At 42.7% G+C, this 13,117-nt stretch overlaps 1 protein-coding gene across 1 annotated transcript in view; it reads right to left on the minus strand.

Moving 5' to 3' along the window:
• Positions 1 to 13,117, minus strand: part of ANTXRL (ANTXR like) — a gene marked incomplete at its 3' end in the record, with an annotated part of 46,798 nt that overhangs the window by 13,968 nt on the left and 19,713 nt on the right. Inside the window, exons 11-16 of the mRNA XM_079536447.1 lie at positions 11,565 to 11,634; positions 9,843 to 9,921; positions 5,669 to 5,764; positions 5,012 to 5,050; positions 2,280 to 2,378; positions 516 to 683 (exon numbers count right to left, since the gene is read on the minus strand). Of these exons, the coding sequence (XP_079392573.1) occupies positions 516 to 683; positions 2,280 to 2,378; positions 5,012 to 5,050; positions 5,669 to 5,764; positions 9,843 to 9,921; positions 11,565 to 11,634 (551 nt within the window). The remainder of the gene's footprint in view (positions 1 to 515; positions 684 to 2,279; positions 2,379 to 5,011; positions 5,051 to 5,668; positions 5,765 to 9,842; positions 9,922 to 11,564; positions 11,635 to 13,117) is intronic.

Genomic DNA, 13,117 nt, shown 5'->3' on the forward strand with positions numbered 1-13,117 from the left:
GATACTATAATGACACAGGAGAAATGAGGATGAAAAAGCATGTAGAGACTGAGGGACTCGCCTAAAATCAAACACTATGTCTTGTGGCTGAGCTATGAGGGAATAGAACAGAATCCCAACCCCAGGCCTTAGCCACTCTGTAACCAAAACAAGTACAAGGCACTTTCTTTATCTGAACTTCTTTGCAGCATGCTTCAAAATGGAGTGCAGCTGGGTCCCCCTGCCAGAAGAGTTGGGATATCTGCTGTTGAAACCCAAACTGTGCAAAAGGACCAAGAGGTGAGCTGTGGGAGGGAAGATTTCTGCTCTTGCCCTTTAACACCCTCCACATTCCTCAGAAAACTCTGACAACACAGGGCCTGGAGCAACATAAGTTCCAAGAAGTGGCAAAATTGAGGAATATCAGCCATATTTCTAAACAGGAAGTGTAGCCTAAGAAAGGCTACACTTAAGAGGTAGGAAAGGATCATAAAGGACAAAATAGACTTCATAAAACTAAGAGATGGGTTCATTACCTTGATTGGAGTGTACCACTTCCGCTGGGAAGGAGGTTTTCTCACATGGGGCTTTTTCGGCTTAGGTTCCCAGGGCTCATACTCCTGCTCCGGCAGCTTAATAATGGCATTTTTGGGTTTCTCCAGTTTTGCTCCTTCCTCTGTTGATCCTTTATCTCCCCACCGCACCTGAAGCCAGAAGAGCACAATAAGAGAGATACTGGTGGTCCCCACAAGCAGGCATTTACCTACTTCCATTGGGTGATCCAAATATCATCAGACAGGAACCCAATTTCACGAAGGCACCGTAATCAGAAATATGCCCTTAAGAGCCATGTGTTAACTCTGAAAAGCCTGAACTACCAGCATTTGCACAACATGATGCGTTGTGGTATGTTATGGCATTCAAAGCAGATTAACCCATTTCCAAATGAAATCCAAAGCACTCTGCCCTGCTCTGCTAGGACATATGTATTCCTAATGCCTCACTCAAAAAGCAGCCATCAGCACTAGTTGAAGGAAGTTGGTCTTTATAAATAGCTCTGTGCTCCTCCTGTTGATTAATTCCAAAATGAAAATAGAGTTAGCAGGCAAGGATTTGATAGCTTAAGAGTAGCAGCTCATAGTGGAAACAGTTCTTCTAAAGAAGACCATGTACAGCCACAAACTTCATCCTCATACAATGTACACTGCTCGTTTCAAGGTAAAAATCTGCTTTTGTAGTCTGACTCAAGCAGAAACGTGACTGTGTTCAGTGACAGCAAGTGATCCATGAAGCTGTTCAGCACCAAAGATAAACATTCTCAGAGGAAAATGGTTAAGGGTGTTAAGACACAGTACTTTGACTGCAGGCTTTCCAGACTTTCAGGTCCTTGCTGAGAAGCCATTGCTTTAATTCTGGTTTGGACCAGAATCTCAGGTGGTGCACATTAGCCCACCTCCCTTAGCTGCCAGTTAGATCTGGTAGTAGTGCCTAGTGCCTAGGAATCCCTACAAGTTGCCATTAGACCCTCTGCAGATATGAATGACTGACAGTTCCCTGCCTTGTGCTTCTACTAGCCTTAATAAGGAATATTACACAGATTTCACTAACTTCGTGGTGATATACAAGAGTTAGCAGCTTATCACAGCATTATCAGCTGCCTCTCCAGAATATGAATGCCATAGGATAGCACAAAGCGATTTTGTTTTGAAGGAACACCTTACATCACATATCAAGACTGTGTCATACGTGAATCCCAAGCTAATATTTGATTTATTGACCAATTTCAACACAGAGAACCAAGAGGAAAATTTTCCCCTGGCAAGCTTTTGTGCATTAGGAGTTAACGCTCAAATGAAAGAGGAAATAAAAAAGAAACAAAAATCCACTGTTTTGAATTCCCAGACCCAACTGCTTCCAGCCACAAATGAACGTCATAGACGACATGCTCAAATACTAAAAACCAGTGCAACTCTGCAGTAGACAACAGAATAGGAGCCAACTGCACTAACTGAAGGGTTTGACTCAGTAAATTAGAACTTTTGGTGCTTATCTCATTCCTTAACCTGCAAATTTTCCCCTGCTCACAGTGCTGTATTCAATTAATTACTCATGCAAATGTGGCAGCTCGATGTCTGATACTTGGATGGCAGGTGCAATCAGGTAGATTAGCCTTAATTAAATCCTGGCCTGTATTCCAACAAAAAAAGTAGGATTTTTTTTGTTTATTTGCACAAAAACATTATTAAAGCATATAGTTGAGATCATTTACAAGGAACTATAGCAGAGAAAAAACACAATACCTCCATCCTCTTAATTCCACCAACACCTCGACCTCCATAATAAGATGCATCCACGGTTGGCCACTTTTTCTTCGGCAATCCATCTTCATCATCTGACTCCTGTGGGAAAGACAGGGAGATGTTATTGTTGCTCTCATATAAATGGGAAAAATTGAACATGCTATGGTTCAATCCTTGGATATTTGGCTTTGTATATTACACTTGCTAACAAAAAACAAAAAAGTCTCTTGTCTCTGCAGCTGCAATTTTAACTGGGAAGCCAAGGAAGACTGCCTATTCCCCTCTCCTCTTCAGGCAGCTTTTATTTAATCAAATATGCATTGAGCTTCAAAATCACAACTGACTTTTAAGAGACAGTAAAGTGCAGATGAATTGCACATTATGCTGGCTTGTCACTAAGCTGTGTAGAAAATGCTGCAATCAGCTAATCCAAAGGACTCATTTATTAATTGGGCCTTTAGAATTTAATGTCACCTAACAGGGAAAAAGCTACCACTGTGAGATTTCTAACATGTGCATCAAGGCCTTTTCTCATGGCAGCTGTAACCAGTTGTTCTGTGCTGCTTGATTCTTTGCAGAGTCTGGCTCAAGCTGTACAGTTCAGAGCTGGAACTGAGACTGGAGCATCTCCAAATTTTCAGGAAGCTCAGATCCAGAGTTTCTGACCTGTAATTATAAAGAATGGATTTTTTTCTTTCCTTCTGAACGTGGGAGAATCTGAATCAGGGTTTTACTTCATGTTCGCTGTTCTGTTTTTGCATAGATAAAAGCTCAAAAGTTCAAAAACCCTGGGAACACTTTCCCAGTTCTATCATCCCGAGCTGGGAGAAGTCACTGGGTCTTCTCAGACTCAGTCATTACACTGAGTCAAAACAGCTGAAAGTCACACCATAAGTACAGTTCTAGAAGCTCTTTTTGGAATCCATTTTTATTAAAAATAGAAATAAAACAAAGTAAAAAAAATCAAGTGAAATTCAATTAGCAGAGGACACAATTCATTACCAGGTTACTTAATGACATTTTCTTGAAGTGTCCCTTACACATCTGTATGAATATGAAGCTGAGAGTCCAAAAGCCAGTAAGATCTTCTAAAAATCTTGTCTTCATTTTGGTTTATTCTTATTTAATTCTTCAGTCGTGCTTTGGAGAGAGCTATTTCCATCATTTATTTGGTGACATCTCAACTCTCAGCTATGGTTCATGGGTCAGTTCCTCCAACAAATTCTTTAGTATGGCCAGGCAAGACTAGAGTTGACATTTCCATTGCTTCTATGGGATTTTTCAACCCCTAACTCACATAAATAGACAAAGAAGTCGTTGCATGATTGTTTTGTTGATGCTTTGGAAGACTGTAATACACAAACCCATTTTGTTCCACATCTAAGGCAGCACCCACAGTGAACTACATCAGCAGTTTAAATTCATTTGTGTTTCACTTTGTATGGACTGGAGTATTATATTAAAAAATCCTGCCTCTTTTATGAAATCTAACAGATTTAAATTCTTTACATCTAACAACCCTCATTGCTGGAAAACCTGATAGTAGCGGGACTGTTAATGATGGCTTACAGGATGCCGCACACAGGGAGGCTAGTGCTATGTATCCTGAAACACTGATCCATGGCAGGTAAACTCACGGCCAAGTAAAGGAATGGACAACATCTGTATTTTCTGGTATTTCAGGAAGCTTAATGAGGATGTGTGCTGGCCTAAACTCTCTGCTGAACAGAATAACCCCAAAGCATCTGGGAACTCTACTGCCAGGGTGCAAAGCTCTCTGAAATCTCCCTCAAACACAGCATGGCTATGATTATGCCTCATGACAACATTAATCACCCCAAAACCAGAATGATTTTGGTGCATATTCTGAAGTCAAATTGTCACAATGCTGCTGCTCAGGGCAAGCAACAGAATCACAGAGACAGCAATGATGGCCTCTGGCAACCTCAAAACTGCAGCTGTGGTTGCTTCCTGATATTCATGCTATGTTACAGCAAGTTAGCAGCAAGTTGTAAGCTTCTGTTGTGGGTTAGGTAAATATTTTCCCACCCTTTAGCTGTCTGTGCCTAGAAAAGGAATAAAGGCAGTCATGAGTTCATTCTAGAGATACGTTTATTTATTGCTATTATTTCTACCAAAATAACAGAGTGAAACCAAATCTGAGACCAGGGCCTCTGTGAGTTACCATCTCAAAGAAAGCACAACCCTTCCTCCAACAGCTCACAGCCTAAACACAGAAGGGCCAAGCATCCTGCCAAGGGTCAAGCTGCAACAGAACCACAGACACGGCCTGCCTCCTGCTCCCTCTCCTGTATAAAAAGCCACAGGAATGCAGTCTTCACTGTCTTTTCTTTCAGCTGCCTGACTTTGTTCTGTACTCCCCTCCTGGGAACAGCAACTCTGCTGGAGGAGGGACAGCTTTAAGCACAATGGTTTTGCTGCTGAAGAGGCAAAGATTTTCCTACAGACCCATGCGATGGATGCACAGCAGAAGAAATAAAAAAACTGTAGGAATTGTTGTGACTTCAGAGTTAGGCATCTATTTTCTCTGTGGATGGAAATAACTTTGCTGTACAGAGGCCAGAAGGCAGAAATAACTGTCCTGACCCCAGAGACTTCCTCTCTCAGCCTTCAAGGTGCCATTAAGGCACCTACAGGAGTGACATTCTTGGGCAGCACACTGCACTACAGCAGCTGCAGACAATGTGACAGGTCAGAAATAGCACACTTACAGGCTCTGGAGGAGGTGGTGGAGGTGGCTCCTTGATCACCTGGAATATACAAGCAGTGAGAGGAATCTGGGTTAATGGCAGGGTTTCTTCCACATCAGGGCTATGCTCTCTGTACTTTTTGCTTATCATAGATAGGTTGCCTTCTAGGCTCTACGTCCTCAAGTTCAATCACAGGGCACATAAACAGTGGACTATCATTACTCACCCTGATAGCAATATCTGTGCTGCAGCACCAGGACCATCATATGTATGTCTCCAGCCCTGCCTGGTGCTTACTAGACCCTGTGAAATGCCCAGAGCTTTCAGCTTCACATACATTTGCTATGGCTTACACGTTTAACAAATTATTTTTAAGCAATGCTATTTTACAGGTGCTTTAAAATGTTTGCAGAGAAATTCATTAATGTAAATCTCAAGGTATCTAGTCATCATTTCCCTCAGTGACGTCTCCAGTGAAAGTTTCTGAGTTTAAGTAAGATTTAGATCTTGCCTGCTCTGCTGAATTGAATTCATTACAGGATCAATAACACTGTACAGTCAAGCCATTTGGCTCATTACTACAGGAAGTCCAAATCATTATTATCATCTTAGCAAGAAGCAAGTCAGAAAGAAAACTTGATATCAAGTAAAAAAAGCAGTAAATAAATCTGTACTTACCACTGTGCAGCAAAGGGGCCAGAACCACCAAAGAAGAGCCAGAGCCAGTAGCAGAAAGAGAATCAGGAGAGCAATGAAAAGGATGGTTCCAGTTAGCTGCAAACAAGATGATTGCCTTTGAGTTATTTGCATACATCACAGATGAGGTAGGAGGCATGAAGTTATACAAGTAGACTGGGCAAACAAGCCAGGTTCCCCACATTACATGGCCTCACTTACGTGGTGCAGATCGTTATTCTCATCATTAGGATCTCATCAATATTTAGTGTGGCAAATCTGTACCTGGAATCATGATTCAGGAAAGTACCTCCAGTTTGTGGTATGTATAATTCATGGTATGCTTATAGCTCACTAGATTCAAATGTGATAAAATTGTATACAAACTATCCCCAAACTTGTCCTGAGAGGTGCTGTCAGAAGGATATTTCAAACTACATGATCAAACTTAATGGCACAGAATAATATTTCATTACTAGAGATGCATAATGTATCAATACTGATACTCTAAGAACAGGAATGTTGCAGCTAAAATCATACAGATAACTGTCAGCGTATGAACATCATACAATTTACTATTAGCTCAGCCTCATCAGCTCCTAAGCCTGCCTCTGTTGCCTTGGGCTGCACACAACCCCAGCCTAAACACTTAGATAAACTAGTACTTAGCACTGCTGATACTTGCTGAACTTCTCAGGATTGCATTGTCTTGATCATTCCTGATTCTACCTAACCTACTCTGCAGGAGGGAGTTGTGGGCCAGGGAGGATCTACATTCAAAACAGTAGTCTTTTTTTTTTTAATTTAAAAAAAAAAAAAAAATGTTAGGATTGTGTCTCCAGAGTAGCCGGACAACCAAGGAGACTCAGAGCTCTGATTTTCCTGTGTAAATCTCAAAGGACTGTGCACTGCATTCATGACAGTGCATTCAGAAGATATGCTGGCTAAATATTGCTCTGATGACTACAGGAAAAAAGGTCTTCAATGTGCTGCTTGGCCCCTGCAGAGCATACAGAGCACATGGCTTTTGAAAATCCAACATCTGATGCAGATGGGCAGCGGCATGGAGGGATGTGCAGTTTCCTTGGACTCCAATGGGCTCCAGAATGGAGTTAAAATTAGTTCTGGTGTACCAGAGTTGTAGAAAACCTCTTCAAAGGTAAGTTCTGAGTTTAAGAGGTTCAATTCACCAGCAATAGGAGTACCAGCGAACAGGAAAAACCTGGCAGCAAACTGGAGGACAGTCTAGGACCAGGAAGAGGTAAAAAGAACTTGAAGAAAGGTCTGTGAGCCAGGCTGAGGGAATGGGAGCTGGCTAAAAGAGAAAGCTATACGGCATTTTCAAACAAGGACAGTTAGGAGAATAAACAGAAAGAAAGCAAGTTCCATTGTAGGACAAAGTCCGTAAGATTCAACCTTGTTAAATAAGAAAACTACTTGAGTTACTATGACAAGACTACACAAATCTCATTTTTAGCTCCTTCTCACAGAACCCAGTGGGTTTGTTTTCCCACCAGACAGCAAAGAGGCTGAGGGTGGAAAAGAAAGAACCAGCTGGGAAGAGCTTTGTGAAATCTGGATGAGATGTTGAGTGTTACCCAGCTCTTCCTCAGGCCAAATCCTAGACCTGTCAGGATTGGCACATTCAAGACGTGACTAACCTCTCCTTGGCTCCTACACCATTCTTAGTACTTAGCCCATAACTGTAGCATCACCATTTCTCCACTACTCTGTCACTTCTTGTCACTGACACAACAAATTGCTCTGTTCTGGGATACACTACATAGCTCACCCCTTTTGTTAGGTCAGGCAGCAGGAGAAGGCTAAGGCAGAGTGCCAGGCACAGGAGGAGCCGTGTTAGAAGGCACTACCCAGCTGCAGCTCAGTGCTGCCACCCACCTCTGGTCCACTCGTGGCTCCATGTAGCACTAATACACCCGGGAAGCATGAGCTCCCACTGAAGCCAGCTTGCTGATAAAAGAATGATTAAATATCATTTTTGTAGGAGAGATCATGCACTCTTTAATACAAATCCAAGCATAGCACCAATGCAGTGCATGGATATGTGCATATTACAGCTACCGTTACTCCAAACACACATTGCCTACTTGCCCTGTTCCCAGGCACTGCTTTTCCCATGCTAAGTGCTCATATAAATCACTGAGATGTTTGCCAGCAGCAACTCAGGAGCTGTTGGCAGCAAGAAACTAGAGAGTCCTCTTTCAGTGATCAAACACACAAAGCATCATAGTGAAGCTGGTCTTTGAAAAGGAAATAGCAGACTTCACACAGCTGAACAGAAATGAGCGCAGGGATCACACAGAGGCTTTGGGAGTAAAGTCAAGAGAAGATACTTACTGTACAGAAAGGACAGAAGCACCAGCTGGGGAGGAGGGCTGAGCAGGCCAGCTGGCTGCCGCTCACAGAGAGGGGAGCAGGAGAGGAAAGGAAATGGAGGGAGTCTATAAAACAATAAGAGTGAAATGAATGAGATTAGAACAAAGCTGGAAAGTGAACACCAGCTTTCCCACTTATGGGGTACAACTGGAGTGAGATGGTCTTTCTTGTACTAGATGAGAATCAGGAGTCCTTCATATTTAATCTGCAGGAGCTGGGCAAAAGTCATGAGATTGACAGGACTGGAGATTGGAGTTTCCTCTTTATCCTAAGGCTATTGAGAAGAAAGCTTTCTGCATCCACCCTCTGGCCTGTGGGGATGCCAGCTAGGGCTAAGACTTCAGCCTCCGTTAGAAATAAATTACATGTGGGTAACCAAATGTACCAGTTAATATTTGTGTTTCTCTTTGGGCTTGAAAGGGAGTAGAAAACATGGAAATTTAAGTCTTCACTGCAGAAAATTTGGAAGTAAATTTTGGAAAAAAAAACACCAAAATAATAATAAAACAGATGAAGCAGCAAAATCATCTCTGCTGGACTCTCCATCCACACACCCTGGGCTGTTCCAGTAATCTGGTGCAAAATTTCCCAACTGCAATGCAGAAAACATCACGAATCAAATCTGTAAGCTCCAGTCACTGTTTGTCTTCATTCCTGCCCTTCTGCTCTGCAGCTGTCAGAAAGGCCAATGATGATTACAAACCAATATGACAGCATTTGGTGTAGGCTATAAAAGTCCTTCTGACACTAGTAACAATAAAGCTCAAATTCAATACCGAATGCTTGGTTGGTATCAGGTTCTTTGGCAATTTTTTAGACTATGAGCACAAGGGCAAATCTTTAGCTAAAGCAAATTGTTGTTAGCTTGCACCAAGTACTAGTATCAGCTTTTTATTTCTTTCTCTCTCTCTCTCTCTCTCTCTCTCTCTCTCTCTCTCTCTCTCTCTCTCTCTCTCTCTCTCTCTCTCTCTCTCTCTCTCTCTCTCTCTCTCTCTCTTTTTTTTTTGCTTTTATTCTAAAATTGAGTTTTGCTTAAAGATCACTTAGATCCCTTACCATGGGGATAAGCAGTCTGCCTGACATCAACAAGGAGGTATGTATCCCAGCCACTGCTATCCCACAGCAGCACATCTTCCCTTGGCTGGGCTGGGCAGCAGCCTGGTACCAGGAATCTCACTCCAGAATGAGAGGATATTATCTCTTTTTGGCCATTCCCTATGACATTCCACATGACACTAAGAGAAAAGAAATCACCTCACTGGAAGTGAAAAATGCCTGGACTAGAGATAAATTGTGGAAATCTAAGAACAAATGTAGTAAGCTCCAAACAGACAGTACCCCTTAAAATTCAGAAAATGTTCCATGCTGTGGCCCTTCTAAATGCAAGTCCTGGCAGCTGCACATTTCACTCCAGATTCCATTGGTAACTCGGTGCTCAACAGGGTATTGCTCCCTGATGCTCATTCAACCCTTTTTCTGGATTCCCTTTTAGGTACATCCAGCCTATAAGGACTTCTCTTTATCCTGGAATAGGAATGGGCAGGGAGTGCTTTTGTTACAACTGTTCAATCTGTAAATCTACCATGATCTAGCCTCCATCAGTAATGGTTTAGTCTTAACTAGCCCGGTGATTTTTCAAAGAATTGCTGGGACCCAGTCAACAACCATGGTGCTGCAGCTACAGGGAACTCATGCTCAGTCAAGGAGGTTTGCCTGAAGAGCCACCGCCGCTTCCCAAGATCTCATGGTTTCTCTGTCAAGCCCCATTGCAATTACTTACACACTGTGTGCTGGTGATGCTGACAGAGCTGGAGATGAACGTTAGCCCATTGTTCATGCTGACTTGTAGGAAAACCACCCTAAAGCACAAACAGATACACTTATTTTTAGTGTCATCTCTATATCCATTGTTCCTTTTATTCTGGCTGTTTTAGCCGTTGGCTCATGAACATTCAGGGGTAACATTCCCTGCTGAGTCAAGGCTCAAATTCTGTGGCTACATTCTTACCTGCTGCAATCCCTCTGCTTACCCAGGAATCATCCCTTTTACATTGGCTTAATTGACTCAGGGCATATGCTTTTTATCATAAAACTTCCACCTCACCCGGGGAAAAGCACACTAGGATAGAGCTAAAATGAAATCTCAGATGCTTGCAATACTATCCTAGATAGCACTTTGCTTTTATTTCTATTTTATATTTATTTCTGCAAACAGACAGAACGGTTTTGTTTGTTTTTAAATATATCCAATTCAAGTCAGAGTCTTGCATGAGGTCAAAGGAAAAAGATTTAAATGACAGTGAAATTAAAGCAAAATCCAGCCTTAACCATTCTCCAGCATCAGAGAAAAAGTCTGAAGAAAAAAAGCAGCTCCCACAGGCAGGGAAGGAGAGGGAAGCTTTCCCCTCGATCTCTGTAAGATATTTAAGGATCTAGATCACCAAGGAGGAAGCCACAGCCTTGTGCCACATCTGTAAGACAGTCCTGGAGTCTGAAAGACATCTGAAAAATACCAGTGCTAGCCAAAGCAGAGCAGGGTCAAAACACAGGAAGCAACATCTATAACAGCAGCAAAGGAATTCAAATCAAGCATCAATTTTCTACCAAAATGAAAAAGATCGCTTGGAATTCAATTAACTTTTGGTCTGGAAAAAAGGGAATAGAAACAGAACTGAGGAGAAGTTGCATAGGCATACTCAAAAATCCTCTGTCCCCATTCTTCTCATTAACTCTATTTTTCTCCAAGTCATTTCACAGCTGACAGCCTTTCAGCTGCTTTGGGTTCATGTGGGGAGACTACCATGAAGACCTGTTAGACAGCCCCTCTCAGGCAGGGCCCTCAAGTTCTGGAGCTGTAGTGCAGAAACACCTGCTACTATTTGGACTGCAGCATCCTAGGCAAGATCCTAACACCCACCAGCAGCCACTGAAGCAGAGTGAGGCCTAACATGGGCACGCTGAGTCACCATAAACATTGCCACCTCTGGAGACAGCATGCATGGTGCTAGTCCAATGAAGTGAGAAGTCAGTAGCACAGCTGATGTGGGAGTTTTTAATCACCAGCCCTATTTTTACCTCCTGTTGGGTCCAACAGTACATATGGCTGCAGTACTCCATACATAAACCTAGAGGATCACATACACAATTGCTGACTCTCTCCACCAGTACCAGACTGGCAAAGAGCACCAATGAACTCAGAAACATAAAACATCACACTACTATTCGTGCCAGCTTCATCTCCAACACTGCAAGACCTCTGTAGGAGATCATAGTCCAACAAAGCGTTTGGTTAAGCTATAGCAAAGACACCAAAGACCCAGTGTTCAATGAAGCTATGCTGGCTCATACTAGGAGATGATTTTGTACATATGGGATGGCTCTATTCACATTACAAAGCCTTTTTAGCTTGACACTACAGGCAAAATTCTGAGGCTCTGGCTCAGTAATGACATCCTCATCAGAAGCTTCCTCTCCCTTCACATACAGGAAATGCAATACTTACTGTCCAGCATCTTCAATTACCGGGGCAGGACAGAGCAGATAAGTATCATGAACAAGAGTTGGCTTCTCATCTGAAAAGAAATTAATGTACTGTCAGATTTAAAAATACAGATTGTCCCATGGAGGTCATTCCCTGGAGAACTGTTGAATTAATGGGAGCCATAGTAAGGGCAAGAATCAATACTCCCCAGAGGTACTGATCATAAAGCCAAGCATTGAGATGACCTTTCTTGGTGATGCTAATATGGTATTATCAGGCTAGAGGTACCATACGAGGAAATGGAGGATTTCTGTTCCTGACAGCAGTGGTCAGCCATTTTGAAGCTACCTTTGAGCAATACTCATCTTGGCTACCTGAAAATTGCATGCAAAATCTACTTATACGAAATACTGTGATCCCTCTGATTATTCAAAAAAGTATAAACTAAGTATACCCAAAAGTATAAACAAAACTGAATTCCTCTAAGAGTGAATGACTGAGGCATGAGAGCAGACAAGTTGCTACTGTAGCTTCACTCCAAATGGCCCCACAAAGCCCTGAGGTGCCCAGCCAGAAAAAGACAGTCAGGAGTCATCCCAGGCAACCTCTACACCCCCAAGTAAGCTTGGGGCTGGTAAAAGCTACCTGCTTATTTTTAACTTTAGAGGCTTTATTGTTCTTTGTATCTAGGAAAAAAAATAACTCCAGCAACAACAGACACGAGAATTAATCCTTCCTGCATCACCCACTCCAGCTCGTCTGAAAACAGCTCATTTCTGAGGCTTCATCACTGCTGAAGAAAGGAAGTTGCAGTGGTATGTTCTAGGGCCAGGCTAGGGGGTGGGGAGACCACGGACAGCATAGATCAGTATCTCGTGATATCAGCTAACCTAAGCAGAACACACCATGGAGGAGATTTAGAATTAAGGCCATTTTCCTCCTCACTACTTCCAGGTCAGCCCTACCACTTGCAGTGTAAAATTCAGTCAAAGTGCCAGTGGATTAGGGGCAAGGCAGAAAAAGCCAGAAGTCTGGCTACCTGGCAAACCACAAGAAACAAATCCCCAGCAAAGAGCATCTGTAAGCCTGATGGGAATGAGACCACCAGAGTTTATTTAACACAGCCTTTACGGAGGCAACTGGGATGGGAAATGAAGGAGCGATTCATAGCACCCTCTTGTAAGTGAATTCACTACTAGGGAAGGCACCAGCCTGGCTGTGGTAGAGAATGAAAGCCCCTACTGTGTCCAGCCAACAAGGGCAACACATACAGAAGGAACAAAGTTCCTCTCTCCATGCCGTGCTCTACCTCACCAGACACCCTGCTTCTCAGGGAAAAGGACAGGATTGCTGAGAAACTGTACCCTTGATCTTTTTTGGCTATTCAGGCCTTTCTCTGGTTGCCTAGACAGCTAACCAAAAACCCCACTGAGCACAGCAATTATAAGGATTTTCCACCTTTCAACATTCTCTGCCATGACACAAGCAGCTTGCGCCAGAGAGGAGCAAAGCAGGGCTGAAGGGCCCTACTTTATAGTAAGCATCTTCTGAATCAGTGAATAAATAGCTTGAAC

The sequence above is a fragment of the Tetrao urogallus genome, assembly GCF_951394365.1.
Source record: "Tetrao urogallus genome assembly, chromosome: 5".
NCBI classification, from domain to species: Eukaryota; Metazoa; Chordata; class Aves; order Galliformes; family Phasianidae; genus Tetrao; species Tetrao urogallus.